General features: G+C 36.9%; 1 protein-coding gene across 5 annotated transcripts in view; it reads left to right on the top strand.

The window, feature by feature from the left end:
• The window catches only part of SPAG9 (sperm associated antigen 9), a 95,733-nt gene that overhangs the window by 14,812 nt on the left and 61,243 nt on the right, over positions 1–19,678 (top strand). For 3 of the 5 annotated variants that reach the window (XM_024742562.1, XM_024742567.1, XM_024742573.1), the window contains 3 exons: positions 5,959–6,029; positions 10,684–10,778; positions 16,565–16,715. In XM_024742562.1, coding sequence (XP_024598330.1) covers positions 10,684–10,778; positions 16,565–16,715 — 246 coding nt within the window. In that variant the 5' untranslated portion in view covers positions 5,959–6,029. Of the gene's footprint in view, positions 1–5,958; positions 6,030–10,683; positions 10,779–11,286; positions 11,658–16,564; positions 16,716–19,678 lie in introns of those variants that run through there. The other 2 variants (XM_024742549.1, XM_024742558.1) reach the window with 2 other exon arrangements.

The following is a 19,678-nucleotide window of genomic DNA, read 5'->3' as shown; positions in this document are numbered from 1 at the left end:
AATATGGTTGTCTACTAGTTAACTGGTAATATATTAGTGGTCTTGTTTTGATTTGTATAATACATCTGGATGTAACTATACAAAAGAAAAAAACCTACTTAATTTGTGCGTGTGTGTGTGTGTGTGTGTGTGTGTGTGTGTGTTGGGTCTTTGTTGCTGCACACAGGCTTTCTCTAGTTGCAGTGAGTGGGGGCTACTCTTTGTTGCGGTGCATGGGCTTCTCATTGTGGTGGTTTCTCTTGTTGCAGAGCATGGGCTGTAGGCACACGGGCTTCAGTAGTTGCAGCATATGGGCTCTAGGGTGTGCGGGCTTCAGTATTTGTGGTGTGTAGGCTCAGTAGTTGTGGCTCGTGGGCTCTAGAGTGCAGGCTTAGTAGTTGTCGTGCACTGGCTTCGTTGCTCCGTGGCATGTGAGATCTTCCCAGACCAGGGATTGGACCCATGTCCCCTGCATTGGCAGGTAGATTCTTAGCTCCTCTGCCACCAGGGAAGTCCCAAAACCTATTTAATTTTAATGGGATAGAGAAATAAATTATTTTAGGGCCTCAAGTAAGTAGACTAAGTAGTTGTACTGGAGTGAAGAGGAAGATGGAAGTATATAATACTTATGCTAGAGAAGCTTATTACCATTTCATTAATTTTGAAGTATATTGACTTAAAATATATTAGTTTCAGGTGTGCAGCATAATGATTTGATATTTTTATGTATCACAAAATGATCACCACTCTAAGTCGTTACTGGCTGTCACTGTACAAACTTATTAAAATATTATTGACTGTATTCTCTTTGTTATAATTACATCCCCATGACTTATTTATTTTATAACTGGAAGTTTGTACCTCTTAATCCCCTTCACTTATTTCACTCCTCTGCTACCACCCTTCCCTCTGGCAAGCAGTAGTTTATTCTCTGTATCTAAGAGTCTATTTCTGTTTTGTTGTATTTCTTTTGTTTTTTAGATCCTACATATAAGTGAGATCATATGGTACTTGTCTTTCTCTGTCTATTTCACTTAGGGTAATATCCTCTTAGGTTCATTCATGTTGTCATAAATGGCAAGATTTCATTCTTTCTATGGCTGAGCAATATTCCACTTCATATATATATATATATGTATATATATATGCCACATCTTCTTTATCCATTCATCTGTTAATGGGCACTTAGGTTGCTTCCATATCTTAGCCACTGTAAATAATGCTGCCATGAACATGAGGGTGCATATACCTTTTGGAATTAGTGTTTTCATTATCTTGAGATAAGTATTCATAAGTGAATTACTGGATTGTATGGTAGTTCTGTTTTTTATTTTTTGGGGAACCTCCATACTGTTTTCCATAGTGGCTATACCAATTTACATTCCCACCAGCAGTATACAAGGGTTCTCTTTTCTCCACATCCTTTCCAACACTTATTTCTTTTGTTTTTGATAATAGTCAATTCTCACAGGTATGAAATCATGTCTCCTTGTGTTTTTTTTTTTTTTTGTGGTACACGGGCCTCTCACTGTTGTGGCCTCTCCTGTTGCAGAGCACAGGCTCCGGACGCGCAGGCTCAGCGGCCATGGCTCACGGGCCTAGCTGCTCCGTGGCATGTGGGATCTTCCCGGACCAGGGCATGAACCCATGTCCCCTGCATCGGCAGGTGGACTCTGAACCACGGTGCCACCAAGGAAGCCCCTCTCCTTGTTGTTTTGATATGCATTTCCCTGATGATTAGTGATGTTGAGCATCTTTTCATGTGCTTAATGGCCATCAGTATGTATTCTTTGGAAAAATGTCTGTTCAGGTCTTCTGTTTATTTTTTAATCAGATTGTTTGGTTTTTTGATATTGAGTTTTATGTGTTCTTTATATATTTTGGATATTAACCCCTTATCCAGCATATCATTTGCAAATATCTTCTCCCATTCAGTAGCTTACCTTTTTGTTTTGTTGGTGGTTTCCTCTGCTGTGCAAAAACTTTTTAGTTTGATATATCCCCACTGTCTATCCATGCTTTTGTTGCCATTGCCTGAGGAGATACATCAAGAAAAAATTGCTAAGACCAGTGTCAAAGAGCATACTGCCTGTGTTTTCTTTTAGGAATTTTATGGTTTCAGGTCTTATATTTAAGTCTTTAATCCATTTTGAATTCATTTTTGTATATAATGTAAGAAAATGGTCCAGTTTCATTCTTTTACATGTAGCTGTCCAGTTTTCTCAGCATCATTTATTGAAGAGACTATCTTTCCCCCATTGTATATTCTTGCCTCCTTTGTCATAGTTTAATTGACCATATAAGTGTTGGTTCATTTCTGGGTTCTCTATTCTGTTCCATTGATAATATGTGTTCGTTTTTGTGCCAGTACCATACTGTTTTGATTATTATAGCTTTGTTGTATGGTTTGAAGTCAGGGAACATGATACCTTAGCTTTGTTCTTCTTTCTCAAGATTGCTTTGGCTCTTTGGGATTTTCTTTGGTTCCATACACATTTTAGGATTATTTGTTCTAGTCTGTGAAGAACACTATGGGTATTTTGATAGGGATTGAATTGAATCTGTAGATTGCTTTGGGTAGTAAGGACATTTTAACAATATTAATTCTTTCAACCCATGAGCACAGTATATATTTCCATTTATTTGTATTGTCTTCACTTTCTTTCTTTCTTTTTTTTTTTTTTTTTTGTGGTACGTGGGCCTCTCTCACTGTTGTGGCCTTTCCTGTTGCGGGGCACAGGCTCCGGGCACCCAGGCTCAGCGGCCATGGCTCATGGGCCCAGCCGCTCTGCGGCATGTGGGATCTTCCCGGACCGGGGCTTGAACCAGTGTCCCCTGCATTGGCAGGCCGATTCTTAACCACTGCGCCACCAGGGAAGCCCTATTTTTTTTTATAATTCTCCAATCTGGTAACATTTTTTCCTCATCTCCCTGTACATTTTAATGATGAATCAATACAGCTTATTTGTTATGGTTCTGAATAGTCTGTTTAAATCCTGCGCTATATGTTGAATTTATAGGAGTTCTCAGAGAACATAAAGAATGATGAGTATTCAAGCCAAGGAAAGTGCTTGTGTGAATGGGTACACATTATGTTTGGACTGGGGTGGGGTTGGGCTGTATACACAGTAAATTCATCAGGTCATAACTCCTCCCCAAAGGTAACCACTATCCTGACTTCTAACACATTAGATTACTTTTAGATTAGTTATGTATGTATATGAACTTTGTATTCTTTTGCTTCTGCTGCTTTTCCTCAATATCCTGTTTGTGAGATTTGTCCATGATGTTGTGTACAGCAATAATTTCCTCATTCTCATTATTATATAGTATTCCAGTGCATGAATATTTATCCATTTTGCTGTTGGTGGATATTTGGGTTGATTCCAGGTTGGGGCACAAATAGTGCTGCTTTGAGTATTGTCTTAAATGCCTTTTGGTGGACACGTAGGCATATTTCATAGTAATGAACTTGTTTGGTCATAGGGTTGGCAAATATTAACTTTATTAAATCTTGCCAGTTTTCAAATTGGGTGTACCAATTTATACTCCCACCAGCAGTGTATAAAAGTTCCTTACCAGAACTTGTTCCTTACCAACACTGTTTTTCATTTTAGCTATTCTGACAGGTATGTAGTAGTGTTGCATTTTGTTGTTTTACTTTTTTGTTTGTTTGTTTGTTTGTTTGCCACGCCACCTGGCTTATGGGATCTTAGTTCCCCGACCAGGGATCAAACCCGGGCCCTCGGCAGTGAGAGCACAGAGTTCTAACCATTAGACCACCTGGGAATTTCCACATTTGGGCTTTAATATGCATTTCATCATGATTAATAAAGTTGGGTACATATTTTACTTGGCAGTTTGATAACTTTGAGTTTTGTAGTATCTGTGATTAGGTTCTTTCCAGACAGAGGGGTTTTTATTTCAAGTAATAAAGGAGTACTCTCTATACTTTTTTTCCCCAAAGTGAAATTTTAAAGTTGACTCCAATATATAAAACAGATTAAAAGAGTATCTCTTGAGAGGCAGAATACCATGGTAATTAAAAGCTGATTCTGGATCTAGTCTCTTCCATTAGGAATTGTAGTTTTGCCATTTACTAGCTTTGTGAATTTGGGCAAGATACTTAACCCCTATTTACTTCAGTTTCGTTATCTCTAAAATGAAATGTATTAAACTTTCGTCATAAGGTTAATGTCAGGCTCAAGTTAGTTAATATAAAGTACGTAGGACAGTGCATGTTACATAACAAGTACTATATAATGTTAGCTGTTAGTGGTAGTGGTAGTGATGGTGATATAAATTTATCTTATGAATTTATACCAAGTTAGCTGACAAGAGTAATGGGGCTCTACTGTTGAGCACAAATCTGAAATTGAGGGTTATGGATGATAGTTGGAATTTTATTTTAGTCTCAGCCTCCAATTTTTTGTTTTGGTTGCACAATACCAGGAAAATTTTGATTCACACAGATGAGCAATTAAAGATACTTATGGTTCACTCAGTAGCTTTAGGATTATGCTTTTAGATTAATTTAATTGGTAAGTTGCTTGGATTTCCTGTTTTTAAATAAAAATCACAGAAGCTACACTAAAATTTATTATGGTTTCAGTATCTGTTGTGTTATCACAAGACAGCTGCCTTATAGGTTTGCTTTTTATTGCTTTCAGCCACAAGATAAGATGAGCAGCCCATGTCCTCAAACCTTGCCTGGCACGATAAAGTGTGACTCTGTGGATCCTGTAGTGTGTTTACTGACTGTTGCAAATTTAATGAGCCAACACATAGGCTTGATTAGAAACAAATCAAAAGTCAAAGCTACAGGTTTCCTAATTAATGGTATATTTTCAATATATTCAAACAAAGCTACACAAACCAAAAATGAGTTTACCAGGCAGCACAAGTTATGTGATGTATGGTGTCTGGTGTGTTAATATTAGGCATATGAAAACATTCATGCATGTGCTGTTATAGTTCATAGTAGTTACTTCTACAGCCAACTGACACAGTCACTGGCTGTCACTTACAAACAACCTTGCATGTTTATAGCTAGCTGACCCTTATACCAAGAGATCATTTACAACTGCTCTCATGCTTTCAGACAGACTTAAATGAGTATCTTGACAAGCTCCTTTAGCACCAGCTTTACTTCTCCCCAGCAGACTGTCTCCCACTGCTCCTTATCCAGTATGGGCTCCTCCAGGCTGGCTGGTCTCCCCTCTTCCTTGCCACCTCCACAGTTTTGTGTTCCGTTCTCTGTGATAACAGTGCCTGCCTGCTCTACTGTCATCACTATCTGTCTTGGGTACTGTAATTTCTTCGTGGTCCTGCTTGGATTCCATCTTCTCTCAGAATCACTCCTCTCTGATACCATTCTTTCCTGTGAAATCCTGTTCTGACATTCTATATATTGGGATCTTAAAACTTTTTTTTAAAGTATCAAAGTTGTGCTCCATGAGCCACGTAGTGGCTCACACAAACTCCATCAGCAGAGGGAGCTAAATAAAAGAAGATGAGTCCCTGAAATTAAGACCTGAAGTAGAGAAAGTACTTATAAACAGTGACATGTTCACATACTGCTCAGTAGTGAAAAAGAGCTGGAATAATATTAGAAATCAATGATTTGGACCCTAGTCCCAGGTTAAAACTTCTATGAGGAGATTTGTAAAGTGTTTTTCCAAGAGGTAATTCTATATCATGTTAAAAACCTACTTATATGGGGATGACCTGATAAACATATACATATTAGGAGAAGCAATCGGCTGTTTAGTTTTTTAAAAAATTATGTTTATTCCTTCTCCAAAAGTTTTATTAAGGATAATGAAACGAGGTCACTAGCTTTGTGAAGAATTTCATATGGAGCAATGAGTCCTGAAGTTATCAAGGATTATGGATAACCCATTCCAAGTTTTAAAGATAGAATTTTCAAGTGAATTTCTTATATTTTGTTTTGATTAAGTGTATGTATCTTAATTTCAGTTAGCAGACTTGAAGAAAGAGAAGCAGAACTGAAGAAGGAATATAATGCATTACATCAAAGACACACAGAGGTGGGTTTCTAGGTTGTTCTTACCATGCTAATATTGAGATACAGAAATTAACCTTAGAAATTGTGTCTTAATTTCTCTTTGAAAATCAGCTAGTAGTATAATCCTTGGGGATTGTTTTGAGAAGACTTTAAATTTCATGTAGCATGTACTTAGTTACCAAATGTTGACTTTTAATGTCTTTTATCTGGCATTAAGTTTTCATGTGGTGAATTAGTGTGCCACAGAATAATGTAATTATTAAGGCAGTTCCAATACTTGTGTCTTTGGCTGGTTAAGTAAAAACTTAATGTGTGCATAATAAAAAGTATACGTGATACTAATATGAGAGAATAGATATAATTTGTTTTGTTACCTGTTGGGAAATGATGGATTGGTAAATTGTTGGTCAGAGCCTCTACATTTATAATACAGTATAAAGGACTTATTTGCATCAAGCTCATAACAAATAAATTATAATGTCTTAAAATGACTCTAAAAGAGGTTTTCTGCATGAAATTTCAGTATTTTAGATGAACAACTCTAGCACATAATCTCTTCAAAGCAATTTAGAAAATGTACCTGAGGGTTTTTTAACCTTCTTTTTATGATTTTCTGTCAGCCTTTTTATATGTTTCCTTTGTTTCTTTCTATCTCCTTAATGTGAAAATTGTTTCTGTGTATCATGGTCATTCTGGGGTTCACATACCTAAATAAATAGAATTTTCATAGATGCATGCACTGTTACCTGAAAAAAATAATTGCTCTCTTTCCCTTGCTAGTCCAGTCTTTCCCATGATACAGATGGTTCCAGTCTTCAGCTTCCATTTTCCTTTCACTAGTTTGGGTGATCTCTTATCCTGCCTCTGGTAGGGACCTATATTGTTGCTTTTAAGGAATGTAAAACCCCACCACACTCAGTTTCATTTGCTTTGGAGACTAGTGTGCTTAACACTTTCTTGGGGAGGTGTTGGAATTTCTTCCTGACATGTGAGGTTTGATTATTACTGTTTTAACTTACATAACCACACACTAAGCATGAAGTGTCACAGAATTGATATTTAGTGGTGGAGGAAAAAGATTGGCCACAGAGGGCTGGAACCATAGAGCTCTTGAAAAACAGGAACAGCTTACACAGCAGCCTTTTCAGTATGTAAAAAATAACCACATTTTAATAAGACAGATACTTGGTAGATATTAAGACTGTTAAAGAACAATTGATTGTTAAAGGTCTATTGTTGGTTCTTTTCACACCATTCAATTCAGTGCCTGAACAATGCCCTGTACTGGTAGTGCTTATCAATGCTGATAATTATAAGCATGTTTGGGGGAATAGGTTTATGTGCCATAAATAGTTGATAGTGATGAATAATGAATAGTCATTTTGTTTTTTCACTGAAGTTTTAACCTTTGTAATAGTTGAGGATTGTTAAATTGAAATATGTATAAAATATGCAGTCTAGAAAAAAAATCATTGTAAAGTGAAATTTCATATTTTCTCTCATATACGTATTTAGCAAAAGTGAAGATGTGTTCCAGCAGAAAAAGCAACCTGACATCTTAATTTCAAATGAAAAGATATAATAATTTTTCTATTTCTGATCCTTCAGAGAAGGACAGCCCAGGAAGAAGAAAAGATCTCAGGAAAATCCTAAATACCAAGGCAGAGATTTGGGTCTCTCTAGTAACCAAGGCAGATCTTACATGTAGCATTTTCATAGGGTCCCCACCCTTAGTCCTAAGCAGCTTCTATCCTCTGCCCTGATAGGCTCTCTGTATTTTCGTTCTGCCTCAAGGAAGGTTTATATAACACAGATATGGCTGCTTTAAAATGTGGGTCTTTTCTATTCTAGCCCACATTTTTCTGTGTTTATACAGCTGTACTAGAAATACAATTCAATTAGCAATTATAAATAGCTATCCAATGCTAAAGAACTAGGTGTCCTTTAAAGGTAAATTCTGAAAACCTTCAGGGAAAGGAAGTCTGAAGGATTTAACCTTAATCTTTCCACTGTTACTTCTAACTAAGGTAACCTTTGTTATAGGCTACAAAAAAGTTGTTTAAAAGCACTTTTATCAAAAGCATTGTTTGCTGCTTAAGAGAAGTCTCTGGCTCTTTTTGTAATGTGAATAACTGTTCTCTAATTAACTTCAAAATTTTATACACATTACTGAATTTGCTTGAAAGAAGACATATCTTGAAGAGGGCATTGGAGGAAATATACATACTGTTATATTAATCACTAAAAACTTGAACCCCGTTCTTACATCAGGGACTGTTTAAATGCATTTTCATCTCATCCTCTGAGTAAATTCTTATAATCCACCCTCATTTTACAGATTGAAGCTTAGAAAGAGAAGATGGAGTGATTTGTCCCAAATTCCATGCTAGTATGTGACTGGATTTGAACCTGGGTCTGTCTGATTCCCTTGCCTGAATTTTCAATAATGCTTTTAGGTTATGAAACACATGGACGTTAAATGCACTAGAAAATTTTCTTTGCCTCTTTGTTTTATGCCATCTCAACCACTTTAAGAATAGTGGCTTTGTGGATATACTTATAGGATTTTGAGCTGCATATGGATGGATTCAAGGCCAACAGAATTAAAAGGATTCATGCCACTTGTCTTCAAAGCCTCTATTTTTGCCTTGCTTTTCTAATAACTATTGCCTTGCATTTCAGTTTTAGCCAAAGTTGACAGTCAACCTCTGCTGTGAAGATTTCTCTAAGTGGGAGGGGAGTTGGGATGTTCTAAACAGTGTGCTTGGGACCCTTCTTCATGACTCCAGCTACTTGTTGCTGAATTGACTCCTGGATATGTGTGAATTAATGTTAATTAATTTTCCGGAGAAAATTGAGAGTTGCCATTCTGAGATAAGGAGGGATGGGGCTGGTGGACCCAATAGTAGGTTATCTAAAGCGTATCCTATTTTACTCTACCTCTCTTTTCTACCTGGCAGCATTGCCCCCTACTCAGTTTTTTATTAAAAAAAACCCAGAGCTACTCTGTGAAGCCCTGTAATTAAAACTTAAATTTTTATGTACAATTTATTATTTCTACTTTTTTGTGCATATTTTATTTCAGACATCAGGAAATGCTTTAGGATGTGGGGTTTTCTTGTGGGAGTGAGGAAGAAAGGACAATGAACTTATTGCCTGCCTCCAGAATTGACTGAAAGGGCAGATACACCATGAGTCCTGTAATGCTTAACTACTCTGATGACTGAGTCAGATGGACCTGAGTTCTGGCCACAAAGCCAACTGACAGTTAGAGCACAGTTAATCATTAACTAGCTGGTCAAGTTGGGCAAGTTATTTTAACCTCCTTAAACTGGAGTTTATCTAGAAAATCATATTGTTGTTGTGAGGATTAATTGAAACAATGTACATGCACTGGCTGATTTGTAGTTGGTGCTCAATAAATATTAGCTGCCATTTTGTTGTTGTTGTTCTGTCCTATTAAGTGTTAGTTTAATTGGGTTGAAACCAATTTCATTATGTAGACCATTTTGGTATGTCAGAAATAGTTACTTGGGTCAGTCATTTGAAGAAGGTTTGGAATTCAACATCTTCTAAATTAAAACATTTTTAACGTATTCATTTAAGACAAGAATCAATCTATAGAATGCATTATTTGGGGTAGAACTGATTCTGTATCTTTGCATTTTATTTAATCTTTTTATTTGTCTATATTGAATAAATATCAATAGATTATTATAAAAGCAGTCTAGGGGAGATTTCTATTCATTTGAATGCTTAAAGAAACTTAGATTCTTCCATTTGAATGAATCAAATTCATATAATCACTCTCCATTATAAAAGAATTTGACTTAGATTTTCTAAAATCTTTTGAAAATTTAAATTGGTATCTATTTGGCCCAACCATCACTTTGTTATACTAGTCTCATTTAAATTTTTTCCCTTAAAGTTTTCCCTGATACAAGAAGGAAACAGCTCATTATTTCTGACTCACGGACACAAAGACGAAAACTGTATTTCTGCAAAACTGTTCTTTAAATGGTGGTAAAGAGAAAATCTTTAAATTTAAAAGTTTTAAAAATACTTTCATATACCATATCCATGTGATTCTGTATTAATTTTTCCTTGTCTGATACATTTCTTATTTGGGCTAGTTTTAATTGGGGAACAGCCTGATTGATTCTTTTAAATTTGATTTGATAGAATTACCCATCTTAATCCATGCATCAGAGTTCATCTTTTTGTTTATCTGAAGTAAACAACAGTTTCAAATTGATTTACATACTTCTTAATTTTTGTATATGCATGCATGCCAAGTAAAATTTTCACAACAAAAGCATACTTAAAAAAAAAATTTATTTATCTGGCCACACTGGGCCACTGCGGGATCTCAGTTCGCCGACCAGGGATCGAACCCTGGCCACAGCAGTGAAAGCGTGGCCAGGGTTCGAAAAAATTTTTTTGCTATGCTAAGCAAGATGTTGGCTACTTTTGCGGGCACTAGCATCCTTAAATGTAAGCATTTGCATATTCCTTTGCTGTTAAAAGAAAATTTCATCCTTAATATTCTTTTACATGGAACTGTAGTCTGATAAATAAGAAATTTATATTAAAAGGTTTCCCTTGCTAAAACAGTATGTTTTTATTCCAGGTATTAGTCTTAAAATTTTGTGTATTCTTTTCTTTCTTCAAAATAGATGATCCATAATTATATGGAACACTTAGAAAGAACAAAACTTCATCAGCTCTCAGGGGGTGATCAACTAGAGTCCACAGCTCATAGTAGAATTAGGTAAGCTTTTTAATACATTTTTGCCTTGGGAAAAAGGGTAGTAAAATAATCTGTTTGTTTCTGTTTCTCTCTGTTCTTTAATCCTGGAACAATAGTTAAGCTGATTCAAAAAGCTCTACTGTAGTTGGAATGCTACCGGAGAGAGTAGCATGGAAAAACAGAACAGCTTTCACTAATGAAGAGGTAAATTGTGAGCCATGCTATATGGCAACATATCGAGGTATTTTGATTGATTTCTGATATTTAATGAAGATTACAGTAGGTTTAAAATTGTCTGATTTGTGAGAATGCTGAAAAATTTTCATTTCTCCTGTATAATTGGTTTAAAAGTCCTTTTTGTTACAGAGAGGCATGTTTGAAAGGGTTAGTAGCTAAGACTTCTGTTTGATGTGGGAGTGTGAATAAATTATGTAGATCTCCAAGCACTGTAGCCAATGAGCTAAGCCAGGACTCTTAGTGGAGAGGAAAACAGTTAATAGGCTTGCCGTTGCTCTGGATTGCTGCATAAATGCTAGGAGCAGCAGCTCTATGGTTATGAGGTGGGGAGAGCGGGATGACGTCATCGCTTCGGAGCTGCTGCAGGATGGAGTGGAAAGCTGCTGCTGATGGCATTGTTTTTGTGGCAGCAGCTGAATGACAGATCCTCACTACAAAGATACCCCTTTGGCCCCCGTGTAGGCCTCCTGGTTCCGGTGTTTCACCATGCCAGCACAGCGCCATGAGTCCTGGATGCATGCTGCTGTTTGTGTTTGGCTTTGTTGGCGGGGCGGTGGTCATTAATTCTGCTATCTTAGTGTCTCTCTCTGTTTTGCTGCTTGTGCACTTTTCTATTTCTACCGGAGTGCCAGCTCTGACGCAGAACCTACCAAGGATACTCAGGTACTTTAGTCTCTCTTAGAAGTCCCTGTTTAGTTGGTTTTTCTTGAATTTTTAGCTTCACGGGTCTTCTTTGTAACCATTTCTGTTGCAGATTGAAACAATGGAAAATGGATTGAAGCTGAGATTTCATTTCTTATTTATAGTAATTTATGGGCTATCACTTAGGGATACGGCTTGGCGTTTGGAAAGCACCGACTTAAGAAAAAGATTTTCAGATTGTACTTATACACAAGTACAAGATCAGTGTGGTCTTGTTTTAAGCAGTGTTCAAAGAGTAAAGGGAGAGCAGGAGTCGAGCATTGGGTCTAAATTTGCACAGTCTCTTCGTTTAGTATCTGAATATTTAGGAGCAAATAATCTTTTATGGTGGGACTTGTAGTTGATTAGGCACAGGCCATAGGTGTTTATTTTGTTCCAACTATCCTTTGACTGATGGAGGTTCAGGCATCCTTTTTGCAGTTTTTGCAGTTTTTGATAGCAGCTCATGGGAACTGACAACTTAAATATTTTCTTTCTGAAACAAAATATATTTTAAAGCAAAAGGATTTAAACCTTTTAGGGCAAGGAATTCATTTTTTCCCCCAATTATTTACACATCAAAGTTATGAAAGCTTTACAGAGCCTATTCACTATTGTTTTGTCAGATGTTGCCTTTTCTTTGTAGACTTGGGTGACAAATATCCATGCCCGCTTGTGGGGGGTAGTCATTAATCTCTGTAGCTTTTCTGCTCTTCACTCTACTTGCACGCTCTAAGAACCATCTTCTGTATTTTAGAGATTTAATGTTTTGGTTTCTTTTGTTTTCTAACTCATCAAACTAAAATTGATTTGTTGAGATTTTTGATTTGTGCATCGTTTTAAATGAGGGTTCATAGTGTATAGCTTTTTATAAGTGTTTACTTAAAACTCAACTCCTAATTGTGGACTTAAAGTAGTAAATTCCCTCAATGTGTTCTTTTTTTATTCATAGGTCCATTCATGTTCAACATTAGTTTAAGGTCCAAAAACTAAATTTCAAATATGGTCTTAAAACTAGGTACTTGGTCATTTTTATTTCCTGATTTTATAAAAATCAGGAGCAAATCTTATTACTTGTGTATATTTTAATACATAAAGTATTTGTATGTATGTATATGTAGGCTTTTAGGAAATTGAAAAATACCTTGACTCAAGAATATTTAGACTATTAAAATAAGATTAGTCTTAAAGGGCTGGCTTAGGTTTCCGTCCCATTTAAGATGCCAGTGCTGTGCTGTGCCATGCAGTGCAGTGCTGTGCCATGCAGTGCTGTGCAGTGGGTGAGAGGTTTGGAGTCAGACTGCCTGGCTACAAACGCTCTGCCACATGCGAGCTGTGGGGCCTTTGGCAAGGTGCTTACTCTCTGTGCCAGAGTTTCCTCCTCTGAGGTTCTTACCCCATTGGGTCGTTTTAAATAACACGTGAGATGATTATTTTGTATTCAATCAGTCACAAGATATATTGTAAATTAAACAAGTAAATAATTTTCATAGTCACTTATATCTACTACATTTTTAGCAAAGCTATTTTAGCTCTGTTTTATTCATAAAATAACTTATGATTAAATTCAAAAAGTTCCTTGACATAAAAGTTGCTGTTGATCTGATTGAAGAAAGTCTTCCATATTCAGTCTTTAATATTAAGATTAAATTGTCAAGAAATAGGTAGTTCCAAGGAAAGTACATGGGTCTTGAAGTCAAAACAGGCCTGACTTTGAATCCCATTTCTGCTGATTACTAGTGCCTAAAGTCTCTGAGTATCACTTTTCCTAATCTGAAACCAGGGAAAATAATTCCTATTTCCTTATGAGGATTAAATGAGATAATGTAAATAAATCATCCATCTGAGCGCTTGCCACATGGTGGGTGTTGAACAAATGGAACCTTTTTACTGCTCTTTATAATATGTACAGTAGATTTTATTAATTATTATTTGTTTTAAATGGGAATAATAAAGCTGTTTCAAAACATATTTGCAAAGTTATTTATGCACATAAGATAACATTTAAATAACCAATTTAAAAATGGATATATGGCAGTTTTAAAAAATATGTAACAAGGATTCTGATAGCTGATGATAGCTTTGTTTCTAGATAGTAATGCATTATTGAAACACCTGGGGTTTAAATCTGCCACTTGATATTTTCCCACATGTATTTCATTCTTTGGTTTCTTTTGTGAGTTTTACCGAAGCGTTTAATATATAGAGTATCAAACATGCATGCCAATATAGTACAGGACTAATGTTCACTTTTCGGAGTTTCCTTTTGAAAATAGGACTCTACTTAACGTGCACAATTACATGTCCTTCTCCCTCCCCGCCAAGTCTTACGTAGTTTGTCAGTAAAAAAAGGAGAGAAAAGATGTGTGTAGTAATACAATTTTTCCAGAGTTGGAACAGTGTAACCTAGAGCATCATTGACCCTCTTGACAGCTATCAGTCTCCGAAGAAAAATTCCCTCCCTGTCAAGCAGGTTCTGAAGGATAAATATAAGCAGTACAAAGGTTTGAATTCTCCTTATATTTTGGATTGTAGATTTAGTATTTAACAGGAGTAGGAAAGTAAAACTTGGACCCACAGCTGACTCCTTCCCCCAACTTTTCCAGTATTTAACATGTGTGAAAATGATTGTGTTGTCATTCATAAAGGAAGATAATTCTCATGACTGGCCTGTATTTTGTTTATCATTGGCAGTGTGATGAATTCGAATGAAGTTTGTATTGTCTTTCTTTGCACTTGGGGTTAGAGAGCCTTCCATTAACTTCCATCTGATTAAATTCCTGGTCACTTTTTGCTAAAGTCATTAAGATATGTTAAAAAACAATAAATAATCTCTAGTAGCTCTTAGACCCTTAGATTTTTCAGTTCCCAAAGTACGTTCCCCACCCAAAATTTCCAATCGTTGTCACCATCATTTGGTGAAATAAAGGGCATTTTAAAATCAAGCAGAAAAGATGTGGCAAGGGGGTGAAATCATTCTCAAGAAAGAACAGGTTCTATGATATGTGGAAGCATGTATGTGTATAACGTGTTCTGTGTTATCCAGTAAGGATATAATAAATAATGCCTCTTCGCTGTGGACTTATGACAACTTTCTTGCTGAACCAGCATTTGGGAGTAACTGGTAGAAAGAATAGCCGACTACTTTGTTATTTGGTTGTTCTGGCAGGTCGTGGAGACAAACTTAGATTTGGTTTTAAAATCTAGCCTTTTATTATGCTGCCTACATGCGTTTGAATTTTCCTCCCAAATCAAATAGGAAAAGTACCCCAAGTGTGAAGAAGTTATAAATAATTAACTCTTGATAGAGAAAAGTCCTGTTCTATTTCCTTGTGCCTACAACTTTAATAAAATGCAGTCTCTCAACCCTTTTGCTTCACCTAATCTTTAAGGAGGTGTTTGACAGTTGTACTGATCCTTTCTGATTGTCATTAGGAATGAAAGCAGTGTACCCTTTGTGTTCAGTGAGGGCACATTTCAAAAGTGGCTTAAGTTTCTTGGTATGAAAATAAGCTTACAGAATAAAGACTTATTTAGAAAAACTGAATATTTTCCAATTTATTATTTATTTATATTACTTATTTATAACCTCAGTGTTTCTGTTCTAACTTACATTTTTTACCGGCAGCACTATGGTTCCTAGAAGCTCCAAACCTTTGGTGTCTCATTTCTTGCTAATTTCCATTTGAGTTAATGACCCAGGATGACCCAGGCTTATTTCTACCCTCTAAAAGTCCTTTGCATTAACAAAGGATGTGTTTCTTGTTAAAATTCTATTATTAAAATTGAAACTCTTGTTCACTGGAATTTCCCACAAAGCACTGGAAACTCTACAGTCTTTCATAGAATTTTTTGGCCTCCTTGTTTGGAGAAACTGACAATTGTTTTCTCATACATAATGTGGTGGAAAGGGTCTCAGATATTGGTTCTGTAGAACAATACAGCTTTCCTACTTTAGGGGATAAAACTCTGAAAGCGCGCGCGCACACACACACACGCACGCACACACGCACGCACACACACACACACACACACACAACCTAAAAGTTGAGAATTAATGTTTTATTCAGAGACATTACTAAGGACTATAGCCCAGCAGGGCAGCCTCTCAGATAGCTCTGAGGAACCGTCCCAAACCGGCAAAGGGAGGAACCAGGATATATAGGAGTTTTTGCTGAGAAAAATAAATAAATAGATAAAAAACAACATATAGTGGAACATCAAAAGATTTCTGCTAATCCCAAAAGACAGACATCTCAAGTTAATGATTTTAATGCTTTTCTATGTATGGGAACATGCAGGAGTCTGGGCTCATTGAAATTATTCCTTTGATATGCGTCTTAACTATCTAGGGTCAGTATACTGTTTTTCTCCATCCTGAATTCCCTTCAGGGCCCTCCGTCAGGGCTGGCTGCAGTGGCTGATGACTGAATGGCAGGCAACGTTGTTTGTTTACTGAAATGGCAGGCAACATTTTTTTGGTCCACATGTTCTTTTTACCGTTTAATCAGTAGCCCTGATTTAGACCATATATTGATTTTCCTCTAGGCAGAAAAGAAATACCCTGAAGAGGCATGGTAAATATCTAGGGATTAACATGAGGAATTGGGAAGTCTAAAAGCAGGAGTTGGGGTAAGGGACTCATCAGTAACTTAATAAGATTTCCTAAACTATATTTTACTGCCTTTCTTAGTTGATTCCCTGGGGCTAATTTAGCTTCTGAGACTCTGTCCTTTCTCTTTGGTAAGTCTGCTTGTTCAGATAGGCAGACAGAATTATTTAAGAGTGATAATTCTGGAGCAGTGACAGCCCAGCCTTATTACTTACAGTCATGATGAATAACAGTTAAAAACGAATTAATGCTTAATTCTTCTCCCCTCTCCAAATAGAAAAGAACGCCCTATATCATTAGGGATTTTCCCGTTACCTGCTGGAGATGGATTGCTTACACCTGACACTCAGAAAGGTGGCGAGACCCCTGGATCAGAGCAATGGAAATTTCAGGAGTTAAGTCAACCACGTTCTCATACCAGCCTGAAGGTAAGCTTTATTCTGTGAAAACCTTCAATTTATGTTTTATAAGCTTTCTTATCCAAATTGAAGTGCTAGGCAACCAGAACATAATAAAATGAAATAGTATGTACACATTTTTAGTTCGTAAAACAGATGCCTTTTTTAAATTGGAAATGAGCTCTTCCCAAGAGTTTTAGTTTTCTATTATACTTTTTCAAGTTATATAGGAAAACAGAGTCAAGCTTTGTTACATCTTGGCTGTCACACTAATGACCAACATTTCTATTTGATTTAGGCTATTTCTATTTGATTTACATTATATGAATTTAGGATGGGCTGACCAGTGAACCGAAAATTATTGCCACCTGAAATCCTTGGTTCACTGTTAGGAAGCTTCACAATTTAGTAGGGCTTCACTTAAAAAAAAAACAAAAAAACCCCCCAAGATACGTTCCTCAAAACCTTCATAAAGCAATATCCCAAAGTTCATTGTGTTTAGCTAAAAAGGCCTGGTGTTAGTTCATTATAGATTATGTTCTTGACCAAGATCTTGTCACCAAATAAGTTATAAATATAAATAATAATATATTCTAAGAGTGGAGATATACTAATAATTGAGAATAATTGAAGTTACAGTATATATCTTATAAAGTGCAATATTTATAAAGGGAACACTGATTATAAAGGAACCTTGTTACATTAGAAAATCTACTCTGTCATAAAACAAACAGGCCACCTACAGTGAATACAGGTGAGTTACTTACGTCTTTATCTCCTTTTTCTGGTCTCTTTTTCTCCAAATTACTTATCATGGTTTAAGTACTTATATAGATAGCTCTTATGATACTTCTAAATTATGAATTCATTTACTTATTTACTTTGTTTCTCTCCAAAGCCATGCGGTTTGTTTAGTGCTGTATCCCTAGCACTTAGAAAAGGTGTCTAGCACATAATCGTCACTCAGAACATGTCTGTCAAATGAATTATTTGTTTTAGGTGTTAGAAAGACTCTTTTGAAGATAATGTAAATGGTCTGTTTTTCAGCTCTAGTAGGTAGAGGCATTTAGAATCATTCCATTGACCTCTGAAATGTGCTCAAAACAGTGAACAGTCAATAAATATTTCATAGCTTTGCTCTCACTGAAAAGTATTTTTAACAGTAGGCCTAACCTCACCTTTTTTTCATTCTCCTTTCTTTTTTGCTCACTTTATTAGAAGGTAATTATGCAGCTGCTCAGTGTCCACAGTGATGCCACTAGGAGGCTTTCTCATTCTTAGCCCTATGGCCACACTGACTTTTTTAGCCTGCCTGTTGGTTTAATAGATCTTCCAAAACACCCAGCTCTCAATCGCCTACTTGCCATGTCCCTTTCCCAGAACAAAATTAAGTAGCAGGGATACTTCTAGGACATCAAAAATGTATACCATATGGTAACTGTATTTTCACTACTATACAAAAAGATACCTTAAAGAGAAGATTGTTATTTAATCCAGTCCTATATAGTATACCTGAAATCTTCAGGTATACTATACCATTTTATATAAGGGACTTGAGCATCTAGATTTCGGTATGCACAGGGAGTCCTGGAACAATCCCCTGTAGATACCAAGGGACAGCTGTACTGGAAAATCTGCCAGGACTCATGCACCTAGAAAAATATACAAGTTGTTCTTAAAAAGAAGTATTTGTACATATTATTCCTTTTCTTATTGTATTTTTGTGGGGGAAATCAGCAAACAAACAAATAAATGAAATCGTGGAATTTCAAGTAGTGTTATGTACTATTTTTAAAAAGCTAAGTAAGGGGCTAGAGAGTAATTAGTAAGGAGGAGTGCTTATTTTAGAGTGATGAAGGAAGGCCTCTTGGAGGTGGTGACTTGTGCCCTGAAATGAAGAAGGTACAGGTGCATGGAAAGGTCCAGCGGACTGTGTGTTTCAGGACGATCAACTAGCATCTGTAAAGACCCCGAGGTGGGGACAGACTTTGGTGTGTTTGAAGAATGTTTTTTTTTCTCTTCATCCCATTCCTCTGAGACTTCAGTGCTACCTACTGCACCAATGTGCCTTTTTTCACGGTTACCCAAAATATCCATCTCTCTAAATAGTATGATGGGGACTTCCCTGGTGGCACAGTGGTTAAGAATCTCCCTGCCAATGCAGGGGACTCGGGTTCGATCCCTGGTCCAGGAAGATCCCACATGCTGCAGAGCAACTAAGCCTATGAGCCACAACTACTGAGACCTCGTGCCACAACTACTGAAGCCCGCATGCCTAGAGGCCGTGATCCACAACAAGAGAAGCCACCACAATGAGAAGCCTGCATACCACACGAAGAGTAGCCCCTGCTCGCCGCAACTAGAGAAAGCCTGCACACAGCAACGAAGACCGGACACAGCCATAAATAATAAATAAATAAATAGTGTGATGGAAAATTCTCATTCCCATCTTGCCTTGTGGCAGCATTTGACACATTTGAATGCTTTCTGCTTTTTTTTTAAATAAAATTTGTCCTTCCAACTTAGCTTTCTTCTAATTTTATTTTTTAATTGTTTTTTATCATTCTTTTGTAAAAAAATTTATTTATTTTATTTTTGGCTGCGTTGGGTCTTTGTTGGTGTGCGCAGGCCTTCTCTAGTTGTGGTGAGCGGGGACTACTCTTCAATGCGGTGCACAGGCTTCTCATTGCGGTGGCTTCTCTTGTTGTGGAGCACGGGCTCTAGGCACATGGGCTTCAGTAGTTGTGACACACAGGCTTAGTTGCTCCGTGGCATGTGGGATCCTCCCGGACCAGGGCTCGAACCTGTGACCCTGCGTTGGCAGGCGGATTCTTAACCACTGCGCCACCAGGGAAGCCCACTTTCTGCTTCTTGAAATGTTTTCTTCACTTTGCTCCCAGGATACTTCTCTTTCTCTTTCTCTTTCTCTTTCTCTCTCTTTCTCTTTCTCTTTCTCTTCTCTCCCCTCCCCCTCCCCCCCCCCCCCCCCCCCC

Source organism: Neophocaena asiaeorientalis, unplaced genomic scaffold (assembly GCF_003031525.2).
Source record: "Neophocaena asiaeorientalis asiaeorientalis breed wild unplaced genomic scaffold, Neophocaena_asiaeorientalis_V1.1 scaffold1, whole genome shotgun sequence".
NCBI lineage: Eukaryota > Metazoa > Chordata > Mammalia > Artiodactyla > Phocoenidae > Neophocaena > Neophocaena asiaeorientalis.
This window is presented reverse-complemented; position numbering and strand designations above follow the sequence as displayed.